General features: G+C 49.8%; 1 protein-coding gene across 1 annotated transcript in view; it reads right to left on the reverse strand.

Annotated features, from left to right (window-relative positions):
* Positions 1-27,300, reverse strand: part of MNAT1 (MNAT1 component of CDK activating kinase) — a 76,935-nt gene that overhangs the window by 23,762 nt on the left and 25,873 nt on the right. The window contains exons 2-6 of the mRNA XM_038756189.1: positions 16,566-16,718; positions 16,159-16,232; positions 8,664-8,767; positions 6,778-6,918; positions 3,148-3,273 (exon numbers count right to left, since the gene is read on the reverse strand). Of these exons, the coding sequence (XP_038612117.1) occupies positions 3,148-3,273; positions 6,778-6,918; positions 8,664-8,767; positions 16,159-16,232; positions 16,566-16,718 (598 nt within the window). The remainder of the gene's footprint in view (positions 1-3,147; positions 3,274-6,777; positions 6,919-8,663; positions 8,768-16,158; positions 16,233-16,565; positions 16,719-27,300) is intronic.

A 27,300-nucleotide genomic window follows, 5' to 3' on the forward strand; every position in this document is an offset into this window, starting at 1 on the left:
AATAATCCAGGCAGCAGAGCGAAATACAGACTGAAGAGAGGAGAGCTGAAGGCAAGAAGACCAGTGAGAACGATGAGGTAGCTGTCCAGCCAGGATATGCCTGGACTAGAGTAGTGGCTGTTTGGAGGAGAGGAAGGGGCAGATCCAGGAAATGATGCAGAGAAAAAACTGGCAGGATTCTGTGAAGGCTGAACAAGAGAGTCAAAAGAGAGAGGGGAGTCAAGGATAAAGTCAAGTTTGCAGGCCTCAGAAACAGGGAGAACACAGCAAGGTCAACAGTGATGGGAAAGCTAGATGGAGGAGAGGATTTGAGAGGAAAGTTGAGGAGTTTGGTTTTAGACATGTTGATTTTGAGATATGGATGGGGCATCCATGCCAAGATATCTGAGAGGCAGGAGGAGATGAGAAATGGCAGAGAGGGAGAAAGGTCAGTGCTGGACAGACTGAGACTGAGCCCCCTTTTTCCTCTCCTCCTCCCCATCCCCTCTACCCTATCTCCTTCCCCTCCCCACAGCACTTGCATATATGTTTGTATAGATTTATTACTCTATTTATTTTACTTGTACGTATTTACTATTCTATTTATTTTCTTAATGATGGGCATCTAGCTTTATTTCTATTTATTCTGATGACTTGATACCTATCTACATGTTTTGTTTTGTTGTCTATCTCCCCCTTCTAGACTGTGAGCCCGTGGTTGGGTAGGGACCGTCTTTATATGTTGTCAACTTATACTTCCCAAGCACTTAGTACAGTGCTCTGCACACAGAAAGCACTCAATAAATACGATTGAATGAATGAACGATTGACAGAGAGAGATTTGGGGGCCATTCTGCCACGGAAGAAGATGAGCTTCCTGAGGGATTATTCTCGCCTAAGCGCTTAGTAGAATGAATGAATGACTGAGAATAGATTGAGGTGAGTAGGGAGGGGGCCCAGAATGGAGCCTTGATGGGCTTTCCAAGTTACAGTGTGAGAGGTAGAAGAGAAGCTGGTAATAGAGCCGGTGGGGTACTTCTCTCCTGGCCCTGAGTAGTTTGGAAAAAAATCAGATTCAAGTGACACTCATCCACAATCAAAATGAACAGCCGTTTCCTACCCCCTGGGTGGGGGGGTGACAGAGAAAGGGAGGGAGAGAGAGGCGCATAGCAAAAGAGAGAGGCAGAGCGAGAGAGAGAGGCAGAGAGAAAGACAAACTCGCCACACATAACCTCAAAAGGAGCAGATGTTCAGGCGGCGGCAGCTGGCTTGCCAGGGGACAACCAGGGAGTCAGGTTTATTTTGGGGGTCCCGTCGGGGCCGGGCCGGATCTTGGGCCCTCAAAGAACAGCCTGGGTGTCAGGAACAGCTGCTGCCCGTCGGCCGGGACAGGAAGCCATTCTGTAACCCAAGCAGGAACGGCGGGTCAGCCAGCTTGGCCCAAGCCCTTCAGGCCGTTGGGAAAGAAAGAAAAAACAGGCCATGCTCTATGACAGTGGAAATCCCATGACTAGTGAAGACGGTGCTGGGGGGCCCCTCAGTACGTCAGCCTGGAAGCACCCACCTCCACATGGCAGTGTGTTTCGGGTGCAAGTAGCACCCTGCGCCACGGAGCACTGGCCCTTATGCCGGGGAATTCTCAACCTGACCACTCCGCCCAACTGGTGTCTTGGAGATATGGACCAGACACAGAGTCCAGGGCATCTGAACCAAGTTGGTCCCCAAGAGTGGTGTGAAAATCCCAGCTCCTAAAACGAAGACAAGCCGACACACAGATAGCAGGTTGCCATGGAAACACCACGGCCAGGGCCCACCTCACCCCTCAGATCGGTGGGGCCTGCACCAGAGTCAGGCGAGGCTGTACATCCAGCCGCCTCCTGGCTCCACCAGGGACCTTCCACAGTACGTCGGAAAGTATATCACTTTCTATCACTGCAGCGTGGCGCAGTGGCAAGAGCCCGGGCTTTGGAGTCAGAGGTCATGGGTTCAAATCCCGCCTCCGCCAGTTGTCAGCTGTGTGACTTTGGGCAAGTTACTTAACTTCTCTGTGTTTCAGTTCCCTCATCTGTAAAATGAGGATTAAGACTGGGAGCCCCACGTGGGACCACCTGATCACCTTGTAACCTTCCCAGCGCTTAGAACAGTGCTTTGCACATAGTAAGCGCTTAATAAATGCCATTATTATTATTATTATATTCTAGCCTGCTGGGTTTTTCAGTGGTCAGCAGGAATGCTTTGTGGAGGTCAAGGGCCCTCGTCAAAATAACTTCAATCATCAGCACATCCAAAGTTCAAACACTCTTCTAGTCCTCAATTTATAGAATCCTGATCGAGGATGCTTTTAGGGGCTGATTTTGAGGGGAGAAAGGAGAAAAACTCCGGCAGCTTCCTACCATCATTTTCATCCGACAAAAATCAGTAAAAGTAACTTTACAACCCAAACTGAAAAGTTCATACATTTCTGAACTCATTATTTCTTAAGGTGGGTCAATGCAGGCAGGTAAGACAGTGGACCAAAGGCGGGGAATCGCACACAGGAACCAAACTGCTAAAGATCCCCCCGGTGTGTGCCAGTTGCTAACACATCCTTCTCTGCCTCAAACGATTTGCAGACGCTCAGTGCTTCCATGAACCTCACCATCCCGCCTATTTTCTGGGTAGCCTGCCCCTTTTTCCACCCCTGCCCCATCTTCTCTTCCCTCCCCACCTCTCACTGACTCCAAGCCTCCTTCTGACCTCATTTTCTTCCTGGGCAAGGTGCAAGCCAAGGATACCCAGCAGAGACAGCGCTCCAGAAGGTTGGGTTTCGAAGGGACGGAAACATACTCTTTTCCTGGTCCAAGTGAGCCTCTGCAGTCTCCTGCCTCCCAACACATGCCAATAAAATCATTTCCTTTGAATAGAAACACGCCAGCCTGTCTTTTGGGCCACCCTAGGAAGGCGGGTGTTTGGCGCCCAAACCACGGGGTCCATGGGGATACTTACTCAATCGCGAGTAGACGCGGTACCTGTGTGGGAGACTGGAGCGGCAGTGCACTCACTGGGGTGGTGACCTCCACAGGCCCGTTCGATGGGCGGGCGGCCCTAACAGCATCCGTTCCCGCTATAAACGGTGGACAGTTTGGCAAAGACAGCTTTCAAGTGAAAAGGACAGGCCACCAGCCTTACCATTTTGATGCCAGTGGAAAACGTTACTGGTTTGACTAATTTTGGTTTCTCCAGGGGCATTTCCACTTGGTTCGACTTCTCTTTGTGCTGAGCCAAGAGCAGGGCCGCCGGCAGATCCGAATTCTCCTGCAAGAGAAGTCGAGGGAAGACGTGAGACTTGGGGCTGGGGCGGGGGGGTGGGATGCGGCCTTAGATCTCCAAATGTTTCATCTCAGGCACTATCTTAAGCATGGCTGTATCATACTGACTCCTTCGCTGTATAGAAAACACTTGACCAAGAATGCTAACCGTGTAATAGGAAAAAGCTGTGGGAGCCTCATAAATCAGAATAATCTGCAAATCACCATTTTTATAAAATCCACATTAAAGGCACTATAACAAGCCCCTCATTCCAACTGGCAAATACACTCTTTTTATTGAAATAAAAAAACAAGAAGTTAATCACAGAAGGGGTACTACCCAGTGGTATAACCTGGATCGCATGTTGATCTAAGACGCATTCTTTTCACCAATGAACTCAGAGCAGTTTGAAATTGTTTCCCATTAGATTTCACCTGAGGCCGTTTGGAAATGATCCTTGCTCTGCTTTGCACAATGGCACTATTGTAAGAGCAACCAACAGCATATTTATTTTCTCATTTTCTGGCTTATTTTGAGGGAATCCAGCCAAATTTACAGAAAAAGTAATAAAATGATAGTTAACTACTTAAAATCTTACAACTGCTAACAGACATCTCTGCACACACGAGCACATACACCAGAGGTTTTAGGCACAGACAAATCATTGGGTGAATAATTCTTTATTAAACTAGGCTGATTATTTTGACATGATCTGGAGTCTTTTAATCTCTTAACCACTGAAGAGCTTAAGTTGCAATCTAAGCATACTACATTCAAACTCTTTGCTTCCTTATCTGCTCAGGAATCTAATAAGTCCAGGATGGATAAATGAAGCTATTTAATACAAATTTTTAGCTTTTATATATGTGGCCAGAGATGTAAGGAGAGTCTCTTTCCCTCTCTCCTCTTTTCAGCACAGAAGCTACTGGGAAAACAACCAAGTACTGTTTAAACTGCCCACGAATTTCTAAGACCGCCACTCAATTGGGAAGCAGCATGGCCTAGTGGAAAGAGCACAGGTCTGAGAGTCAAAGGACTTGGGTTCAAAACCTGGCTCTGTCACCTGTCTACCGTGTGACCCTGGGCATATCGCTTAACTTCTCTATGCCCCAGTTACCTCATCTGCAAAAATGGAGATTAAAACTCTGAGCCCGATTTGGGACAGGGACTTATCGTGCACCTACTCCAATGCTTAGTATGATGCCTGACACTAGAAAGCACTTAAATACCATTTAAAAAAAAATCTGGCTATGGAAAGGGTCAGCTACCCAACTTAAACTCTAGCAATCTGTAAGAATACAAATCATTCCTATTTTCACCTAAGGCAAATATGTTGCAGAGTTTATGCATCTTTTCAAACTTCATGGCACGCTAACTGCACAGCCACAGATTACTGGGTTAAATACCACAAAAAGGATTCAGAAAAGGACTGGACAAGTGCATTTCAGGAACAGCCAGTCAGTGGTAATGCTAGGCTCCTCTGAATTGAAAAATATACTTTTAGAGTCAGGAGGGAAAAATAAAAAAAAGACGAGTTTTACTGAGGAGACCCTACAGTAGAGCTCTTCAGTTCAAATGGTAGGGCATAATTTGGGAGAAAGGTTTTCTGACAAATGTTTATTAAAGAACAGAAGACTATTGAGCGCTGACCCTTGCCCACTACGGAGCAAATCAAATCAAGAATGAGAGTCAGCATCCCAAGAATGTAAGAGTCCCTAGTACTTAGATCACAGTGTTACACCTTCCCCTCAAACCCCATGGAAGCTTCTGGTCAACTAGCGAGCCTGCAAGACAGTCAAGAAGTACTCCTCTAACTTGATTTTCTTTAACAGCAACATCTGCCAAAAATATTGACAACCACTACGCCAAAAGGCACAACCCTGGGCACTGCCACCCAGAGCTGGCCGCCACTCCCCAGCCCCACCAGTAAGGATGTGGATCCCGATTTGGACCCATTTCATTGTGTTTTAAGGGCATGGAAGAGAACTGGAAAATTTGGCAAGTTTGGCAAGTTGGCATCTAGGGACACTAACATTTGAAAAAGCTGAAATTAAATTTGCTGTTGAGGCCCAGGGTGTGTTTTCTAGGCACTTCTGCAGTGCTTCCAGGAGGTTGACTTCTCCCTGAAATTGCTCCAAATAGATCAAGCTGTTCAACCAGTCAGTCAACCTTATTTATTGAGTCCTTACTGTGTACAGAGCACTGTACTAAGCACTTGGGAGAGTACAATAACAATAAAAACAGGCCCATTCCCTTCCCACAACGAGCTTACAGTCTAGCGGTCTCTGAATGGTTCTGCATTTGCAAACAAAATTCCTATTTGGCCTTTAAGCCTTTTCTCTGTAGCTTTTCTCTTGGAGCCAGAAGGGCCCCCTGACCAAGGAGAATCACCTTAGGGTAGCTGGGTTAACATTTTGAGAAAGTTGAAGAAACCATCAGCAATGAGAGCTCACCCCCACGCAGCCCAGCCACTGGAGAAAGAGAACTGTGGTCTCCAAGTTTGGTCATCCATCTGGCAAACAATGCTGCTGATAAAGACCGGCCACTTGTATGAATGAGGCTGACCAATCTTAAACTAGGGAGAGTGGAAAAGGGAGAGAGTTCCTTTCTCTGCTCTGCTGTATCGACAGTTGAAGTGAGCACTGCACCAGTTAGCTGAGTCTGAATGGATCAGCTCCCATTCTGCACCGGGTCTCTGCAGAGGCTGCCAGCCTGGGGAAGCTGGGGAGGCCAGATGTGGGCCAACACAGCCAGCCTCAATCCAGTCTACCCTCCCGCCGCCCATCCCTTTAGAGATGCAGCATGGCCTAGTAGATAAAGCGCGGGCCTGGGAATTGGAAGAACCTGGGTTCTAATCCCAACTCTGCCACTTGTCGGCTGTGTGACGTTGGACAAGTCACTTAACTTCTCTGTGCCTCAGTTACCTCATCTGTAAAATGGAGGTTGAGACTGAGTCCCATATGGAACAGGTACTGTGTCCAAAATGATTTGCTTGTATGTGAGCCCATTGTTGGGTAGGTGGGTAGGGACCGTCTCTGTATGTTGCTGACTTGTACTTCCCAAGCACTTAGTACAGTGCTCTGCACACAGTAAGTGCTCAATAAGTACGACTGAAAGAATGAATCCACCTCAGCATTTCGTAGTGCTTGCCACATAGTGAGTGCGTAACTAATACCACAATTATCATTATTAACATTATTAGTGCCTCAGCGCTGGCTCTATCTGAAAGCTCCTTGTGGAGAGGGTACTCTCCCAAGTATTTGCACCGAGTAAGTGCTCATAATAAATACCGCTGATGGATTGATTGATTGATTGAATGAATGATTCCAGGCAATGCCACTCTTGCCGCTGTTCTCCTCACCCGGCCACTCGCCCCCGGGGAAGGTCGGCGGACCGTACCGAAGAGGGACGGTGCACGGAGGAGCTGTTGCACTGAGCCCCCAAAATGAGCCCAAGCCAGGGGACAGTGCGATGGCAGGCCCGCTCCGCCCTGCAGCTAAGCCCCCTCACCAGTTCATCGAGAAGAGCTTGCTTATTCTTCCGTTTCAGAATCTGCTGCAACTGCTCCTCTTTCTGGATGAACAGTCGCCGCTGTTCGCTTTCTTGTCGCTCCACCGCGAGAGCCTCTTCCAGCTCCTCCTGCTCCCGTGTCTGTAGCAATAACATTAGGTTTGAGGGGTGGGGGGTTGGGGAGCGAGGGGTGTGGATTGTTAGGAAACTCAGAATGTATAGAAAGGCTTAGTCTGCCAGCACCCTCCTCCCTTGGCTCCCCAGAGAATGGGGCACTCCCGCCATCCCCGGGGCCAGCTGGGGATGGCCCGGGCGGTGATGATAGTTCCTTATTTCCCTTCAAGAGAGCCTGCCCGTCCACAGCTGGCATGGGCCTGGGAATCGGAAGACCTGGGTTCTAATCCCGGCTCTGCCAACTACTTCCACTGGGAACGGCCCCAGCTGAGAGACACTAAATTCAAACAAACTACATTGTAGAAGGCAAAGGCAGAGTGGAGCTAACAGCTACTCCTCTAAGGGCAACAACATTTGAAACCATCCCAGCAGGAAAACCAGTGGCCTTGGAAGTTAGGGTTTAGTTTTCTTAGACTGGGGTAGGGGCCAGGGTCCGTGTCTTACTTCCCAGCACTCAGTATGGGCCTTAGCAGGCAGTTGGTGCTCATTAAATAGCATCACCTCTCCAGGTGGAGCATTCAAACCACCAGGCGTGCTATGGGCCAGAGAAGGCAAATCAAATCTGAACCGACCCCAGGACTCAGCACCATGTTTGGCACATAGTAAGCCCTTAAATACCATAAATAATTAGCAGAGCAAGTAAACTAGCACTCTACAAAATCTTTCCTCCCTATTCATTTTTTAAGATGGCAAAGGAAATTGACATCTGTGGCTATTTAGACTGTGACCCCCAAGTGGGACAAGGGACTGTGCCTGAACTAATTGTATTAAATACCATCATTATCATTATATGTGACTGTGTCCAACCTGATTAACTTGTATCTACCCCAGGACTTAGCCTAGTGCTTGGCACACAGTAAGCGCTTGATAAGTACCATAATTATTATTGTTACCCCAGTGCTTAGTACAGTGTGTGATACATAGTAAGTGCTTATCAAATACCACAATTACCATCATCACCATAGTCTCCTGACTAAAGTCAAGTAAAGGGGTGAACTGCACCTGAAGGCACTAGCAAATTATTTTTAAGAAATCAGTAGCTAACCCAGCCACCACACTGGGCCTCCTTTAAAAGACCTTCCTGTTGCACCAATATTAGTGTGTTTCAGTTTTGCACAAATGGGGCCTTTGTTTCCCTGGCTCCCTCCTGGGCCCCCACACACAGGCCCAGGACTGAATCCCGCTCTCCTTCCAGATGAGGAAGAAACGACTCTCTGCGTCCGGGTAGGCCTGACCTAGCTTTCCCCGGCAGCCATCCAAGCTTGGTCTCCAGAGAACGTTGTCTGTTCACATCCCTCCCTGGACTGGAGGCTCCTCGGCAGCTGGGATCACAGCTTCAACCTTGATTGGATTCTCTAGAGCGCTGAGCACTGTGCTCTGCACCCAGGAGGTGCTCACTTGGGCAATAAACTTGGTTGATGGACTGATGGAAAGCTGGCATTAGCGTCCAGCCCCAAACAGACCACCCATCTTGCTGGCGTTCAACATCATCCCAACCTGGCAGCACCTGCTCCAGAATGCCACTTTTGCTCCTCAGACAGTTTCCCATCACCCTGGGTCTGGCCCAGTTTTACAGACAACTCTTACTTGGATTATGCCGCTGTTGCCACTATTGCCACTGCAGACAGGAAGAAGCACTGCTAAATCATCTGGCCTTGAAATGGCCAGTGCTGGCCAAAAGGGGCAGGGAGAGACCCACAGGAGAAACTCACCAGTTTGAGCTTATTTTTCTGAATGACGTCTTTGTTCTCCTTCTGGTAGGCCTCCATTTTTTTCTTGGTGTTGTCCAAGTCCACATTGTTGGTCAGGTTAAAGACTGCATCAACAGAAAACACGTCACCATTAGGCAAAGACGGAGTGGAGTGACAGGACCACTCCAGTCTCACACTCACCCCCCGGGAATGCCACGCAGGCAAGCCAATTCCCGCAGAGGCAAGCTCAATCGCAGGTAGCTTTGTGTTGCTCCTATCTTGGAAAACTGGATTTGTCCCCTTCACTGCCGCCACCTTCAAAGCCTTATTAAACGCCCTTCTCCTCCAAGAGGCTTTCTCCAACTAAGCCATTTCCCCTACTCCCTCTTCCTTCTGCGTCACCCCTGTACATGGCTTTGCACCCTTTATTCACCTGCCTCTCTCATCTCCAGAGAATTTATGTACGTACATATTCATAATTTATCTTAATGTCTGTCTCCCCCTCTAGACTGCATAGGCATGTGGGCAGGGAACACGTCTACCAACTCTGTGTTACTGTACTCTCTGGAGCATTTAGTATGGGGCTCTGCGCACACAGGAAGCACTCAAAAAATACTACTGATTGCTGGATTGATTTTAAGAAAAAGCCTGGTCCCTGAGCACCCCAAGCTGGTGCTTCTGTTCGGGGTTTGAGTTTTGGCAAGGGATAATTTGGGCAGGCCCACCGGGACTCCATCCAACTCGGGATGGTGGCTCGACCAGTCCACACCCCAGAAAGTGTGCTGCTTTGGTTACAGCCCGAGGAGAAAAAAAAGTGAAGGAAAGGAGTTCTCTCCCTCGCTCCAGACAAAACGGACCACCTTGGATTCCAACGGGCAAAGCCAGGACGTGAGCTGCCTCCCCAGGCACTCAAGTCCAGGCGAAGATGGGCGGGAAAGGGCGCAGACAGAGGACATGAAGGTGTGGGTGGTGCCTGGGGGACAGGGAAGTGGATGGACTGCCTGGGGATAGAACTTGGGATCGTGGATTTTCTCAAGAGGAACAGGTGCGGGAGAGCCCTAGGGGAGAGGAATTACCCCATTCTTCTTCTCTTCCCAAACTTCACCAGATTAGCCTAGCCACTTTCAAACTAAACTAGTTTAGAGGGCTAGTTTTCACTCTCAAACAGGCAGCTGAACAGGAGAGGAGAAAACTGGAAAAACTGTGCAGCGGTGGCCAGGGCTGCTTCAAACCAATGGGGAACTGGGGTTTCTGCCATTGAAAAGTCTCAAAAAGCCTACAGGAAGGGCCACAGGCCAGCTTCTGGTACCCACAAAGGCTGGTCATGGAAAAGCAAAAAGGTGACCAGAAATGGGTAGAGCCAAAGGCACCGACTCTGACAGGAGAAGAGAAGGGCAGGAAAAGCAACAGAATAACTACCAGTGCAAAGCAGCAAAAACAGGTCACTTGGGAAACCAATTTTCGCTGCTGATCACAAATAATTACAAGTATTACAACCACGCAGTCACTCCAAACCAATCCAAACTGGGACCTAAACTACTCCAAGCACCATTTGTTCCCGTACCTTATCTGGCAGCAGCCCGATGCCAAATCCCAAGGGAACGAAGTATATTTGTGGCGGCAGAGTCTCCTCGGGTGAAACCACATGACTTCTGCTGGACTGAACTGGAGGAGCTCCAGTCAGAGCTGGGGCAGAGAGGCCCTGCCTGGCCCGGCCGCCCCACTGGGTCTGGCCAACTCGGGTGGTGGGTCGGTCGAAGGATTCTGTGTCTCCCCCACCACGGGTGGGCCCGGAACTCGGTTCCCAACTAGAAACCAGCCCTGCTGCCTCCCTGTGCTTCTGCCAAAACTAACTCGGTATCCATCGGGCCTGCTCTTCTCACCCGATGAGGTGACAGAAAATCAAACCCAGCTCCCGCCGAACAGCTCTTCCGAGCACTCATGGAACAATAAGGACCCACGCAATCTGGACCCCACTAGACAAACACACATACGTCTCTTTACTTGTGAAACTTCCCACAGCCAAAGGACATTCAGGGCCCTGAAACTCCATTAACTGGGGCTTGAAACGAGCACCTCGCTGTCCACCAGAGTCGGGATCTGAAGTGACCAGCTAGGACGTGGATTTATTTTAAGGAATGTTTTACCCAGCAAGAGGTTCTGTACCTGAAGCTTAACCCTAGAATACTTACCAGGTAGTTGTTATATTTTAGGGAATTTAGGTTGAGAGAGGTAAGAAGCATCTTCCAGAATTTCAAATGAAGACCCTGCCATCGTCAGCAGGTTAAAAAACAGTTGGTTCCAGATAGGTGCAATTTGTACAAATCAAAGCCGCAGTTCCCAGTGTAATGATTTTTATCACCATCCAAGCTCTTATGGTTTGTTAAAACTGAGGGGAGTGAACCCACCAAACTTAACAAAAAAGGCACCTCTTGGGGTGATTTTTGATAAGGTTAGATTGCTATTATCTAATTATCTACCAATGATATGACTGGATTGTTGCTAGACTATTAAGAGGCGGTGGATCCCCTTGGGGACTAGGGCCCGTGTCTCATTCTCCCTTATGTATTTCTCGCCTGGAGCTTCCCCCACATACTATTACTTTTACTTCATGTTTTTTCACCTCAAAGTTGACTGTGCTAGACCTAATGACAGCATATATTTCCAAACACTGGACAAAACACGCAACCCAAAAATAATCTTTCCCTGACAATTTGCAGGGAGCTACCACGCCAACCTCCTGCCTCATTCCAATGGCTCAGGGATGGTTCAAGATGCATTTTTCTTTATAATTGATTGTTGCACAAAGTGCACCTTGAAGACTGTGTTTGAAAAGACAGATTTTCCAAACACGCAGGCATCTACCTCTCCAAATGGTTTAATCCCCGGCATAGTGACATTTCACCAGAAAGACAAGTTGTTCTGATCTCGAGCCTCTCTGACCAGTCGCCCCGGAATGACAGGGTGCCGGAATTCGGGGCGCCACCGGAGGGAAGAGAAGAATTGTCATGTGACAATGTTGGCATCTAATCACATTTTAGATCTGAGCCCGGCGACCCAAGCAGCTGCAGCTGAATGTCAGCACTTCCTAAGATTTAAATACACATGCCAATTTTCTGGATGTTTGCACGATGACCTAAGTGAGCAACGGCCTACGGTGCGGTGCGTGTCCCTGACGGGCCTCTGCCAGGTCCCTCCAGGCCTCAGGGATGCTGGGGGAGAGAGGAACAAGGGGCAGAGCCAGGAAGCTCAAATTGAGGAAGAAATGCTTGGCCTTCTCAATTCTCCCCGACCTTTCTCCAGGGATTAGCTCTTAAGCGGCCATTAGGCCTCAATCCTGTTCTGTGCCGGAAGGCCTCAAACCGGCGAGGCTCAGAATGCTCCTGGGAACAGCTCGCCGGCAGATGTAGCTTGTGAAAAAGCAGGCTGCTCCTTCCCTAGGGAGGTACCCCCTTCCCAGACCGGGGAGAGCCCCCGAGCGAGGATTACCGCCCGGGACTCTTTCTTTTCTGGGTGAGATGATGTGGCCAGCCAGGACCCAGAGGTCGGCTGGGGGAGGGGTGTCCTTGGGCCAGGGAACCGCTTCCCTTCCCAACCACGGCCACGGATGGGGAAGAGCCAAGGCCGGGGGAGGGCACGTCGATCCACAATGCTTAGAACGTGGGGCAGCGTGGGGTGGTTTAGGATGAGGGTGGCCCAGCCTGGGGCAGTGAGGTATCCAAAGACTGCTGCCTCCTGGCAGGGACGAACGGCAGAGAGGAACAACTGCTGCTATTGCTTTCAGCGGTCTGACTGATTTTCTTTCTCCATGTCTCTGCCCTCTCCCCTCCAGTTCGATCATAAGGTGTCCCTTGGGGACCAGGGGCCGGGTCCGAATCAGTGTCCTTGGCCCTGTCCCCAGCACTCATACAGTCCCTTGCGTACCACGAACACTTACTACACATCAAGTCGGCAGAAGGGGGACATAGAACTGGGGTTTTGCTCAGAAAAACGACTGATTTCTCTTTCAAAAATGAGACTTCCACTCCTGAACCCCTCCCAGAAATAAATCACCAATGCTGCTGACCACCCCCCACCCCCACACACACACACACACGACAATGCTAGTAAATGGGCAAAGTGATCAGTTTTTCTGATAACTAGATTTCTGTCCATGGCACAGTAAGCACCAGGTAAGAAGGCGTTCCCAAGTGGCCCTAGGTTACATGAATTGACTAGAACAACAGAGAAAGCCTGCCTGGCCTGCTCTGCAGCACTATTTTGGGGCCCGCTCAGTATTCCCGGGCTGCAGCTGGGCGACTCTACGAGACAACTTGCCCAGGGCTGCAGGCAAAGTCACCGGTAGAGGGGAAGCTGGGGGCCTTGATCCCTGAACAAAGGTTTTCGAACCAAGTTTTCCCTTTTCAATTGACTTACCTCAACTGTCCGCTCGTCTGCCCCTGCCCCGGCCCTGCCCCTGCCCCAGTCTCAGGGGATGGGGCCCCAGCCTCTTCCCATGGCCAGCTGGCACACGGGAGCCTAGTGAGGGCTCCCTCCAGGCACATGCCGTGTGCCTAGCGGCCCCGTGCTCGGGCTCATGTAGTGGCACCGGACCTGTCCAGCACTTCCCACGAACCATGTGTGCCAGGAGTCAGGCGGGGCCTCCTCCCCGGGGCTGGGCACTGAGGGGGATGCCACTGTGGGGAGAAGGAGCCAGGTGCCTGGCAATTCAAACGAAACTTTGGGAACTACGTCTTGGGGGGGAAAGGAGCAGGCATTTATACAAGAAGGCAAGAGTCCCCTGCCAGCACTCTGGAGTGTCACTCCAGGAGACGCCCTTGACACTGGTCAGGAAGGGGCTGGCGGAGTCAGCATTCCGACGTGAGTTCCTTCAGATAGCAATATAGAAAAGTAAAGACCTCTGTGCCCCCTGACCCAGCAAACGTCCCGCAAGTGAGGCGCCCCGGCAACTCCGTCCTCTCCTGTGAGGTCATCCTTGGTCTGACTCTGGGACGAAGGTGGCCCAACCGTCCAGCTCGGTGGCCCAGGAGGCCCGGCCCCTCAGACGATGTGTCGTGGCTGTCCGGGTCAGCACCCGTCCAAAGGACCACCCTCAAACCCTCTGACCTCGGGAGAAGGGCACTCAGCTCCTCCGAAGTTTGGGGTCGGGGGCGGGGAGCTTCCTAGTTTAGTGTAAAAAAGACTGAAGAGGAACCCGGGAAGCAGTGTGGCCTAGTGGAAAGAGCACGGGACTGGGAATCAGGGCACCTGGGTTCTGAACCCAGACTGCCAACTGCTTGCTGTACAACCTTGGACAAGTCACTTGATTTCTTTGTGCCTCAGTTTCCTCAACTGTAAAATGAGGATTAAATCCTCCTACTCATACTGTTAGCCCCTTGTGGGACAGGGACTGCGTCCAACCTGATAACCTTGTATCTATCCCAGCATTTAGAAGGGTACTTGAAACACAGTAAGTGCTTAACAAATAGCATTAAAAAAAAAATACCCTGGATGCCAAAGCTTACACTTGCCCCATGAAAACAGCAAGCTTGTTCTGAAGGGATGGTGAACATTACTGAGAATCAGCATGGCTCAGTGGAAAGAGCACTGTGGAAGGGTTCAAATCCCAGCTCCACCACTTGTCAGATGTGTGACTTTGGGCAAGTCACTTAACTTCTCTGGGCCTCAGTTACCTCATCTGTAAAATGGGGATTAAGACTGTGAGCCCCACGTGGGACAACCTGATCACCATGTAACCTTCCCAGCAGCTTAGAACATTGTTTTGCACATAGTAAGTGCTTAATAAATTCCATTATTATTATTATTATTATGAAAATCCATGTCCAGGAATGAAAACAATTTTTGCTGAGAAATCATTTGATCATCAACCTTCTTACCCTGAGTTATTTTCTTCTGTTAACTATCCACTAAGAGTAAATCTAACATAAGAAGAAGGAATCTACACACTGTGTCTCATTTTGGGTTGGTTTTTTTTTATGGGGGGGGAGGCGTTATGGTACTTGTTAAATGCGCAGTTTGTGTCAAGCACTGTACTAAGCGCTGGGGTAGGTACAGGATAATCACGCTGGACACAGTCCCTTAGAACAGTGCTTAGAACAGTGCCTGGCACATAGTTAATGCTTAACAAATACCATAATTATTAATTATTATTATTATCTGGAACTCCCAAATCCCGTCACATCCTGCAGACCATCACTCTCCCAATCTTCAAGGCCCTTCTGAAATCATTCATTCATTCATTCAATCATATTTATTGAGCACTTACTGTGTGCAGAGCACTGTGCTAAGCGCTTGGGAAGTACAAGTCGGCAACATATAGAGACAGTCCCTGACCACTTCTCTTTGGAGTCTTCTCTGATTAATCTTGCACCTCTGCAACCTATATCCCTCTCATCTGCCACTTCAGCACATCACCTAAGCCCTCTGGTCCCACTAGTAGCACTTGTGCCCTTATCTTTATAACTCTATTGCTTCCCACCACCCATAATTTATTTTAATGCCTGTCTCATCCTGTCTTCTAATTCTCTTGTATTCTTTCAAGCGCTCACTACAGTGCTCTGCACAGAATACACTCCCAAGAGTATTTTAAAATACTGAAACAAAAAGGCTCTGAATTCCAAGGAAGTAGGAGGCAAAGCCTGCCGAGTTTTTCCGTTGCCCTTAACTCGGCGGCTGGACATTGGAGACAGCTGTGATATGTGGGCCAGTTTAGACAGGGCAGGTCTGGGGAGAAAAGAAGGGATGCACAACCCGGAAGCGAGATTGCGCTTGCTTCTCCCGGCGGACTGTGACACGTGGCCCTACCCGAGAAACCCCTAGGCCAAACTAAAATGCATCAGTGGTTTCGGAGATTACAGTTTAGCGGCCCGCAGAGCTGAGTCTATGCCACTTCCTCCCAGAGAAATGAAGCTCAATATGATTTGAGTGGGAGAGAAATGGCTAGGCCTTTTAGAGAGGGAAACGGGGACTGGGGGATGAGGAGGCGGGGCAATGATGGAGGAAGGGAGTGAATGAAAGAGGTGTGTGTTTGAGGGGAGGGGAGGGGAGAGTATAGTCCGGCTTCTAAACCTCAGACTCCCATGAAACAACATAAAACGCGGCCACCGTGGAATGCGAGGTCATCAGCTTCAAAGTATTGCCAAACTACTGTATTCTCAGAAGCAAAACAGTGAGAGACAGCACATGGCTCCTGTCACAGTGGATTCGGCTAACGGTCTCAGGGCCCGAGAATCGGAATATTCTCGCTTTCCGCTTTAAGCTCCTCCAAGACAGTGCCGCCCCCTTCCTCCCTGCCGGCCCGGCCAGGCACGGGGAGATGAAGGGTTTAGGACATCGGCGGGCCCTCCAGCAGGGCGCGCCCGATGAAAGCGCCGGGAGAGAGCCAACGGGTAAAGGGCATCCGATTCCACGGAGCCCGCTCGGGAACTGCGGACGAGCTGCCCGCGGCAGCGTCTCCCCGATAAAAGCCGACGGCCCAGGGGAGCGGCACATCCGAAGCACGAGCATTCAAACGTACCGATTTCTTCCACTTCTTCCAGGAAGTCGTTGTACTCCCTCAGCGTCGGAAAGTCTTCTTCTCTCTTATTGTATCTGGAAGGCCAGAAAACAGCAAGGTTGACCCATTTTGGGGGCAGGGAAAGTGTCTGCTAACCCTGCTGTGCTTAGTACAGTGCTCTGCACATAGTAAGTGCTCGGTAAATATGATTGATTGATTGGGGGATGGGGGTGAGGAAGGGGGAAACAGGAAGGGGGCCCCTAGCCTTTTGGGCACTTGAGATCTGGGCTCACACTTGCCACTGTAGAGCTTCCACCCCCAAACTGGAGCCCGGGCATCCCCAACAGCTCCGGGTCAATCAGTCGATCAAGGGGATCGGCTGGGCACCGCTGCGTTCCGGGCCTGAGCGCCGGGCCACGTTCACTTACATCTTCAACACTTTCTTTCGAATCTCAACCTCTTTGTCGACAATCGGGTCTTCGAAGAGCTGCACACGGAAGTTGCTCTTTCTCAGAGGAGTGTCGCACTCTGGACAGTTGCCGGCCCCCCTCACGAACAGCAGGTCCACGCAGCTCTCGCACCTGGGACACCAAGCGAGACGGGGCATTTAGCCTGGGTGACTGAGCCTCCGAATGTCTGGGGGGTTGAGCGTGGCAAGCCCTGGAGACCTGGATGCTAGCCCTGGCTCTTCCGCTGGCAAGTGACCTGGGGCAAGTCACTTCACCTCTCTGGCCCTCAGTTTCTTCCCGTGTCACATAGGGACAGTGATCACTCCCTCACAGGGATGCAGGGAGGAGAAAACCAGACCTCGGACAGGAAGGCTCATTGTGGGCAGGGAATGTGTCTGTTGTTATGTTGTAGTACAGTGCTCTGCACATAGTAAGCACTCAATAAATACGATTGAATGAATGGAGGTGCTGTGGGAACCAAAGTGCGGGACAAACCTGGGTGCTCTTATGTACCCTTGTGCCCTCCCTAAAGAGGGCTGCAGAAAATGGGAAGGAAAGTTCCAGCTGAGGAAGGAGAAAGGTCAGCAAGTCTAAGTGGGACGAGCGACAGCAAGGAGGTCAGGTGGCAAGGGAGGGGTGTGTGGGGGTGAGGTCATGTGAAACAAGCGGGCACCAAACTACAAAGGAAAAGGGAAAGAGCAGAGAGTGGCATCTCCCGGCAGGCTGTGTCGCGGTGGAGTCCAGAAAAGCCAAGGGTCGTTGGCTCTTCTCACTCTGCCCTTTCCTTTGATCAGTCAATCGATCCCTCTTCCTCCTCAGTCCCATCCATGGTCACCTCCTGCGAAGAGCAGGGGCAGACAGCAGGAGGCAGCTACGCCCAAGCAGAACCGCAGTCAAGCTGCTAGTCACCTCTTCCCCCGCTCAATCCCATTGGGGTTTCCATTGGGATTCCCAGCGGGAATGCCCAGACGGCTCCCAGTGGAGTCTCAGTTTACATTTCTTCCACAGCAGGCGTCCCAGCAAGACAGCTGATAGCCACTCAATCCGCTCTTTCCCCGTTGCTTCCCCACTCTCTTCTCCAGCCGTCCGTCCACCCCACCCACCTAAGCTGGCCCGCTTCACTCCTCTCAAGCCAATTAGAGAAAGCAGCGTGGCGTAGTGGATAGAGCAGTGGCCCGGGAATCAGAAGGTCATGGGTTCTAAGCCCGCCTCCCCCACTTGTCTGTTGTGTGACCTTGGGCAAGTCACTTTACTTCTCTGTGCCTCAGTTACCTCATCTGTAAAATGGGGATTGAGACTGTGAGCCCTATGTGGGTCAGGGACTGTGTCCAAATCGACTTGCTTGTATCTACTCCAGTGCTTAGTACAGCGTCTGCCACACAGTACTATTATTATGTGCCGTCAAGTCGCTTCCAATTCATAGTGACTATGGATAGATTTTCCCCAGTAAGTACTTAACAAATACCAACAATTATTATTATTATTATTAATCTGCTCACTATGCCTCTCTTCCTCCACCAACTTCTTGTGACACCCTCCCTGCTACCTGAAACTCCCCTCCCCTTCCCACCTGACAGAACACTGCTCTCCCCATCTTCAAAGCCCTTTGGAAATGTCATCTCCAGTAGGCCTTCCCCAGTTAATCTCTCACCTTCCCACCATACTTCCTCCCCACCGCCACTTCAACCCTTCCACATCTCCTAAACACTTGGGGACTCGCCACTGTCCTGCTACCTGGAGCACTTAGGTCCCTATCTTTATACTCTATCACTTCCTCCTGTCTGGAATAGATTTTAGGGTCTGTTCCTGCTAGAACATTAGCTCTTCAAGGGCAGGGGGCATGACGGCTAATTCTACTGTACTCTCCCAAGCATCTAGTACAGGACTTTGCACGCAGTAGGTGATCACGGAGTACTTTTGATTGACTGTTACCTCAAAGGAGAAAATGGATTTCTGCTTGCCGGCACCCTCCCGGAACGGCACCCTATCACCTCTTGTTTTGGGAGGGTTTGGGGGGATTTTTAAAGGTGGTTCGGATCCAAGGTAATTAGCCAGTCCCATCGCCCACCATCATCAGCGGCACCACAAAAAAGTCACACGGAACGTAAACCCGACTGGGGTGTTACCACTACCCAAAACGTGGTGCTAACAGACAGCACCATCTGCTGCCCTCATTTCCTTCCACTGACAAAAAGTCCTATTTATAACCGGCTAACATTAAAGGCAATAGGCCAGGCGCCCCTCCGGGGGGGAGAGGACCAGCTTCCCAGAGTCCCTTGAAGACCAGCCCACCTGCCCACAGAGATCCCGACCGGCAGAAACAACAATGACGAGGCCATTTTGAAATCTGCCCGAACAAATGCTCGCCCTGCCCAGACAGGCTCCCTTATTGACACGGAGCTGGCGAGAGCCCACAAGCGGAACATTACTGCATTTGTTCTCCATCTATCAAAACTCAAAAGAACACCACTGCGCAGCTATTTGCTCTGGGTTTAGCACACTAGCCGGCCGGCGGAAGGAGAGCATTTTAAACACAAGCCGTCTCCATCAAATAATAAAAACAAACAATCTTTTTCTTTTTTTTACCCCCCCGGCAAAGACTTCGGCCTTGGAAGCACAAGTTCACGCTAGCAGAATTCAAAACAATAATCCCGGCCTGATGGGACTGAACACTCCAACCAGGCCATCTCAGGACGTGGGGTCAGGGCAATCTTCATCCCCAAATAGCCATCCCATCAGGGGCAGGTACTGGGTGCCTGCAGTAGACAGAGCGCTGGAATGTGCGCCTGCTGTATGCAGAGCTCTTTAGGACACAAGTCCTGCCCTCAAGGAGCTGACAGTCTAAATGTGATGTCCTGGTGGGCTCCCTCTGCCCAGCACCCCGACCGGGCACAGTGCTGGGTAGGTGCCCGAGCCACACACACACAATGGTTGAGCGTGACCAGGCTCCTGGCACAAGACAACCCCTCCAGCTTCCACGGAAAGGAAGTTAACTCTGCTGGGCACGCGTGGAGCCCTCTCAGAGCTTTCCCTCCCCGGGAAAGGCGGCGCTTGAAACCAGTTGGACCAGCTCTTCCTGATGACTGGTGGGGCTCTTATCTCTGTCAGCTGGTGGGGAGGTGTGGGGGGGGAGAAGTGGAGGAGGGACCCGAGTCCGAGCCAAGAACCGCAGGCTGGGATGCCTGACGGGGACAGGAGGAACGGGAGGGGAGGAGGAAAGGAGAGAAGGGTTGCCTAGGAGCCGCTGCACTGGAGTCAGGGTCACAACACGCCCCAGGTGAGTGCCTGCTCGCTACACACCCTCCTCTTGACCAAAACGGAGAGAGCGAGGAAATCCAGTGTGCCTGTTCCATCTGGCTAACTCCGGGCTTAGGAGAGCTGTTGCTGATCTAATTTTAAACTAGCCCGACACCTTCTTCCTTCTGCTGGGCCAATCCTGCCCTTCAGTGACACTCTGGATGGCTCCCACAGAAGCTCCCAGGGTGGGGAGGGGGAAGAGAGGAGGTGAGGAGAGAGGCGGGAGAGGGGGAAAAGGAGAGTAGAGATGGGAAGGGGGGGAGAGTAGAGATGGGAAGGTGGGGAAAGAAGGAGGAAAGAGGGAGAGAGGAGGAAGAGAGAGGAAGAAAGAGAGGGAAAGAGAGAGAGGGAAAGAGAGAGAGGGACAGAGAGAGAGTGGGAGAGAGAGGGACACGGAGGGGAAAGAAAAAGGGGGAGAGAGGGGGGAGAAAAGAGGAAGGAGGAAGAAGAGGGAGGAAGGAGGGAGTAGGGAGAGAAGGGGGAAGAAAGAGGGGAGGAGGAAGGGAGAAAGAGAGAGAAGTAGGTGTGTTGTGGGGCGGGGCGGGGGAGAGAAAGGGAGGGAGTTGGGTTGAGAGGAGAGCAGAGAGATCAGTCAAAAGCAATGCTGGCATTTTGGGCTAAGGTCCCAAACTCACCTAGAAACCAGGGAGAAAGGTCTCCAGTAGGGGAGGGATGAAAGCTGGACCGCTTACAAAGGAATACGTTTTAAAGATCTCGGTGTCACAACCAAGGTCGGCCGAATGCCGTGGAAAATTCTGGGAAAACCCGCTAAGGTTTTCTCCTCTGCCTTCAGTGCTGTAGAACATTCAAACCAATCTCCCCGGTGGAAAAGGAGCGCACTTTCTTTCAGAGCTGGCCAGGCCACTTGGGAAGAATGCAAACAAGGAGACATCTGAAATGTTTAAAATTGGGGATCCATGAATAATGGCCACATTACTGCCTTTTAAGTTGCCTGTGGTAAATGCTGCCGTCTGGTTAACAACATAATTTATGGTTTGTCAAAATGTCCAAAGATTTATACAGAGTTTAGATTGAACATCGAATGTTTTATACGTTCAGGTTCTTGAACCCAGATCACATGTTTCTTCTATCTGTTAAATGGTGTTTAAGACCCTGGGATAGACTGGAAAAGCTTGTCTTTTACAGTTCAAACCGTGCCAGGAGAGCAGTTGATATTTGAACGTTCTATATTGTTTCCGTCTGTCTGGCTACAGTGCAAACAAAACAGTAGCATGAGGGCAAACTTTGCCACCAAAAGTGCTAGGAATTTTTTTTTTTTCTGTGAAATTTTAGATCCTGCAGAACACAGCAAAATCCACAGAAAGAACTGAAATCCTTAACCATTACTCATTCCCAAAAATATTTTTATGGTTTTCCTATTGTTTTTAAAACCAGTCTTGCCCACCCCCTTTCTCTCCTCTCCCTCTGCATGGCCTATTTTTAACTGGTTATTTTTCTTTTTAAAAAAACATCAAATTTAACTATTTCAAGGGTTTTCATATATTAGCTATTTTTTTTTTTCTTCATGGAACCTGTATTCATGTAGCAATGACTGCATCAACTAAAATGGAGGGGGGAAGACATCCAACTAAACCCGAAATTCCAAGGTTTCTTCCCCCACATAGTCACTTTTTTTGAGCATCCAGAAACAGCCAGGTACATCTAGAAGCAACAGGAAAGGGAGGTCGGAGGTGTGGGGAGGAGGAAAGGAGACAGATGTTGGAGTTGCTTCCTCTGTTGGTAATTTCTGCTCTGCTTTTTCCCAGGTGACGCTTTTCCCCCCACTCTATATCTTTTAAAGGGTTGGGTAGCATCTTAAAACTACCTCAGTACTAACTGTGCTTCATAAAGGAAATTCTTGAAGTTTCAGAATAAAAATAATCCCCCTCCCCCCTCTCTCCCTTCCTCCCCAGCCCATCTCCTGTACCAAGAGGCTGAAGGAAGGGCCCAGAATTTATTGACGGATGCTTCAGGACCAGAAGATTTCTGCCTCTGTCCATTGTCATTTCCTTAACTGCTCTGGTGGAGTTCCCACCCACTCCGTAACGGCTGGATTTAGGATGAATCTGCCCTGGGCTCAGTCTTTTGTCCGCATCTGCCGGGCTTCGGGTCCATCCAGTCATGAGGAGGGAAAGGAGTCCAGAGCTGCCGTCCCCCAGGCAGCAGCACACCCCCCGATAAAGCTCTTTGCAGTCCTCGCCTCCACACTCAAATCGATGTGCCAACGATCTAAACCAATCGCTAGTCACCGGGAGACACGGAGCGGATAAGTTAGCTCTGGAAGAAGGCTCGGCCTAACCAATTCCTTGACCATCAGAATGAAACATGAACTGGAGGCGTCCCAGCAACACTCTGGACGCCTCCAACAACTGCACCGTCGTTTCCATCATAAACATATTTTGAGTGGCTTAGATTCAGCTGAAAAAAAGGTCTAGGGATTGTAACTCCACGCAAACTGTCCAAAAACCCTCTGGACTGACTTAACTCTCCTTTGGTGCCAAGAATAAATCTCCCCAGCTGCTCTTCTCCTACCCCGGAGGAAAAAGGGAGAGAGACCGGAGGCACTTTTGTTCAGAATTCTGCCCAACAAAAGGGCCCGGGACCCAGTTGTGCGGGCTAACACTGCTCAGGCCATGTGGGAAATGGGGATTCCACTGGCTGGGCCCCAGAAGCCACAGTCTGAAGATGAAGATGGGGGCAACCCCAGCACCCGTCATCCACCTCTGAACCAAGGTGATGATGATGGTATTTGTTAAGAACTTACTATGTGCCAAGCACTATTCTAAGCACTGGGGTAAATACAAGGTGATCAGGTTGTCCCACGTGTGGCTCACGGTCTTAATCAATCAATTGTATTTATTGAGCGCTTACTGTGTGCAGAGCACTGTACTAAGTGCTTGGGAAGTACAAGTTGGCAACATATAGAGACAGTCCCTACCCAACAGTGGGCTACAGGTGAGCTGAGGCTCAGAGAAGTTAAGTGACTTGCCCAAGGTCACACAGCAGACAAGTGGCAGAGCCAGGATTAGAACCCATGTCCTCTGACTCCCACACGTGTGCTCTATCCATTAAGCCACACTGCTTCCCTATGCAGCTGCTTCCCTATGGCCGCTTACTGTGCTCCCTGCAGGGAACAGGGGCAGTTGCAGGAGCTCTAAGCTTGCTGTGGACAGAGAATGTGTCTGTTTATTTTTAAAATGTCCTCTCTCAAGCACTTAGTACAGTGTTCTGCACATAGTAAGCACTCGCTAAATACAACTGAATGAATGAATGAATGAGTGAGCAGTATCTCCTCCCTCACCACCCTCCTTCCCTCCCATCCCCACCCCCACCACTGACCACCCTCCCAGGGAACTGGGAAAGTTCCCCAGCTGCATGGCACACCCGGGTGAAAACCTCTGAATGAGGGCCTGGTTAAATGCTCTTATACTGTCCATTTGTTAATTACTCCACTAATCGCAGTGACTGGGCACCTACTGCATGCAGAGCACGACACTGCCCTCAGGGACCTTATGGTCTTGCGTGAGGAGAAGGTCACTAACATAAACTACAGATGGGAGGAAGAAGGAAAAGGAGATTTGGAACGACGTTTGTGCTTCAGTACCAGGGCAAGCATGGTGAGTTCAGACGTGTCAATACTGGCAAAAATAACTTGCATGAGAACGCGATCCCGAGCCTGTCACACCAGCAGTCCCGAGCTGTGGCTCCAGAAGGGACCCAGGCCCCTTGGACTGAAACAGGGAATCACGTGGAAGAACCAGCCAATGGCTAGAGGCATTAAGCCCAACGTTTTCCTCTGGGAAACTTCCGTCTCGAGACTTGTAAACATTTTTCTACAAAAACGTTCAGGTCACGTCACCCCGCTCCTCAGAGAAGTCCAGTGGTTGCCCATCCAGCTCCCCATCAACCAAAAATTCCTCACCATTGGCTTTAAAGCAGTCGACCACTTTGCCCCCTCCTACAACACCTGGCTTCTCTCCTTCTACAACCCAGTTCACACAGGTCACTCCTCTAGTGCTGACCTTCTCACTGTGCCTCCATCTCACCTGCCTTTTCAACGACTCCTCGCCCATGTCCTGCTTCTGGCCTGGACCGCCCTGTCTCCTCAAATCTGAAAGGCACCCTTCAGAGCCTAATTGAAGGGACGTCTCCTCCCAGAGGCCTTCCCAGACTAAGCCCTACTTTTCCTCTTCTCCCACTTCCTTCTTCGTCGCCCTGATTTGCTCCCTTTGCTCTTCTCCACCCCCAGCCCAAAAGCAATTATGCACATATCTGTAATTTTATTTATTTGCATTGATGTCTGTCTCCCCTGCTGTAGACTGTAAGCTTGTTGTGGGCACGGAATGTGACTATTTATTAGTCTAATAATACATAGTATAATAATACTAGTATACTACAACAACAAATGCCATCATTATTTATTGCTGTATTATATTCTCCCAAACGCTTAGCACGGTGCTCTGCACACAGTTAGCGCTCAATAAATACGATTGATTGAATGAATGAATGAATGACTCAGTTTCCTGGGGTCGCATTACTTTAGACCCCAGTGGAAAAAGCCTGCGCACTGACAATCACTTTATCTTTCCCCAGCCGGACTGTAAAATGGTCTGGGCTCGACTGACTCTGAAAACAATCCAATGAGGTGTAGACGGGAAAGATCTGGGGCGATGCATCCAACCTCTAGGGACCCTGGGTTGGTCGCCACTGTCCTGTCGGTTGGCACACCCCAGAGAGCTCTCTCCACACAAATCAAGTGGATACACAAAATGCCCTCACAGAACCAGGCACAGAGAGAGACTCCATTGGGCCGTGATGATCACGAAAGGCCCAAGGACCCTTGGTTTACACACTCATCATTTAGTGTTGATGTTTTGATTCGGATGATTCCCCAGGATTCCTTCCTCCTCATCCTGCATGGTTTTTAATAAAAGACGGCATTTGGGATCCATGAGGGCTTTGGCTCACTGCCCTGGAGAGCACAGCTGCCCTCTCCTTCAGTGACATCTTGACTGATGCTATCTCCACCTTCCCTTTGGAATTTGTGGCCCGTTTACCATTTTGGCAGATCCTCTGCCCGCAGTTCTTGCTACACCCAGTGTGGCCTGGTGGAAAGAGCCTCAGCCTGGAAGTCAGAGGAAGTGGGTTCTAATCCTGGCTCTGCCACTTGTCTGTTGTGTCTTTGGGCAGGTCACTTAACTTCTCTGTGCCTCAGTTTCCTCATCTGTAAAACTTGGGTGAAATTCCTGTTCTCCCTCCTATTTAGACCGTGGGCCCCACTTGTTTCTACCTCAGCGCTTAGAACAATGCTTGACACATAATAAGTGCTTACCAAATACCATTAAAAAAAACCAAACCCTCAGAGAGAAATTTTGCCAACCGTTCTTCCTCTATTTTTATTGTCCTTCCCCAGCTGATTCTCCTGAATCTCCTCAGGGACATAATACCACCTCAACCTGTCTCACTCCTTCAACCATTGCCTATGCAGTAGGAGGCATTTAGCGTTAATACACAGTTGCTCTTAATATTAGCTGAGGAGAAACACATCTACATTATGATGGAGTCTTCCTTCACTTACAGGGCTTGCAAGTGCTTGAAATTCAAGAGTCTGAATTGACACTGGAATGAATGATTCCTCAATCTTTTTTTTTTTGGCAATCATGAATAGTAGCATTGTTTGAGCTCCTACTATGTGTCAACCCCAAGGACTCACCGCTCAAGAGGGCCTAGTGGATTTAGTAGCTGTGATCCCTGCCTTCAAAGAGTTTACAGGCTAGTTAATCTTTCAGACTGTGATCCCACTCTTTTAGACTGTGAGCCCACTGTTGGGTAGGGACTGTCTCTATATGTTGCCAACTTGTACTTCCCAAGCGCTTCGTACAGTGCTCTGCACACAGTAAGCGCTCAATAAATAAAATTGATTGATTGATAATCAATTGTATTGATTGAGTCCAATGGAGTTGATAGACCTGATCCCTTTAGACTATAGGCTTGCTGTGGGCAGGGAAAGTGTCTACCAAGTCTATTATACTATACTCTCCCAAGCGCTTAGTACAGTGCTCTGCCCACAGCAGGCACTCAATATCATTGATTGATTGATTCCTGCCCTCAAGTAGCTTACAATCTAGTCAACCGATCCAAATGGACTGAATGTTGCCAACTTGTACTTCCCAAGCGCTTAGTACAGTGCTCTGCACACAGTAAGCGCTCAATAAATACGATTGATTGATTGATTGAATGCCCACACTGTGCAGAGCGCTGAATTGAGCACTTGAGAGAGACCAGTGGAGGTAGGAGACAGTTACCACAAGCCATCCTGGTCTGTGGAAAAGCCGTCAGCCCTGTGCTTCCCCGTTAACTCGACAAATGGGAAACACCCACTCTGTTTCAGTGTGCAAAACTGCGTTCCCAAGGCTGGCCAAATGAACCTCAACCCTTGAGAAAATTCTCAGCGACAAAGGCACTGGCAAGGAGCAGTCCGGTAAGTCTGCTGCTCCCCTCCCACAGCCCCGGGGGGAAAGTTGCAGAGGGGAAACCTCCTCCGCATCAGGCTTTGCTGTCGGCTATTTTTAGCTGTTTGGCAATCTGCATTTCATAACTCCGTCTACTGGGGCTATAAATCCATCTCTGAGCAAACTAGTAGCAGAGCTTGGCTTTCGGTTAAGTTGTTCACTTGTTTGTTAAGTCATGGTCCTGATTAAGTGCTTACTGTGTGTCAAGCACTGGCCTAAGCACTGGGGTAGGTACAGACAAAACGGATCGGGCACAATCCCTATCCTTGTCAGTACACTCACAAGATCATCATCTTCAGAAACAACTGCCGCTGATCTTCCATTCGGCTTGCTAGGTTGCCTCCTTGTGAGCTCGCTCGGCGAAGTGGGGAAAAAAATCAATGTCTCCATTTGACCAATCTCCTTTACAATCTAAATTATTCCTCCTCTGTACCCATAATCCAGAACTTTCTAGCTACGGACAGGTCTAAGGTCGCTTTCTGCTGGAATTTCCAATACCCTTAGAACAGTGCTTTGCACATAGTAAGTGCTTAATAAATGCCATCATTATTATTATTATTATTATACCCTCAATCAAAAGCATCCTTTAATAAAAAAAAAATAGACCCGGAAGGTCTGGGTTGCTTTTCTGCTGACCGTAAGCTAGCCCCTGTCCAAACAAACTATTAAGACCACTACGACGATGATTCTCCGAGTGGCCTTCATCACAAGGAGTCTCCCTGGAGGCAGAGGGCTGGATCAAAAGACTACACAAGGCCCCATCCAGCTCAGGGACAGGTCTGCTGTTCCGTAACTTTGGGATTCTCCTCCCCTCTCCCTAAAACCGAGGTTTGCTCCCAGCATGTTAACTGGACATCATATCACCAGCAATGCGCAACCCGTGAACTATCCGAGGCAGAGCTACT

This window comes from Tachyglossus aculeatus, chromosome 14 (genome assembly GCF_015852505.1).
Source record: "Tachyglossus aculeatus isolate mTacAcu1 chromosome 14, mTacAcu1.pri, whole genome shotgun sequence".
In the NCBI taxonomy this organism is placed as follows: Eukaryota; Metazoa; Chordata; class Mammalia; order Monotremata; family Tachyglossidae; genus Tachyglossus; species Tachyglossus aculeatus.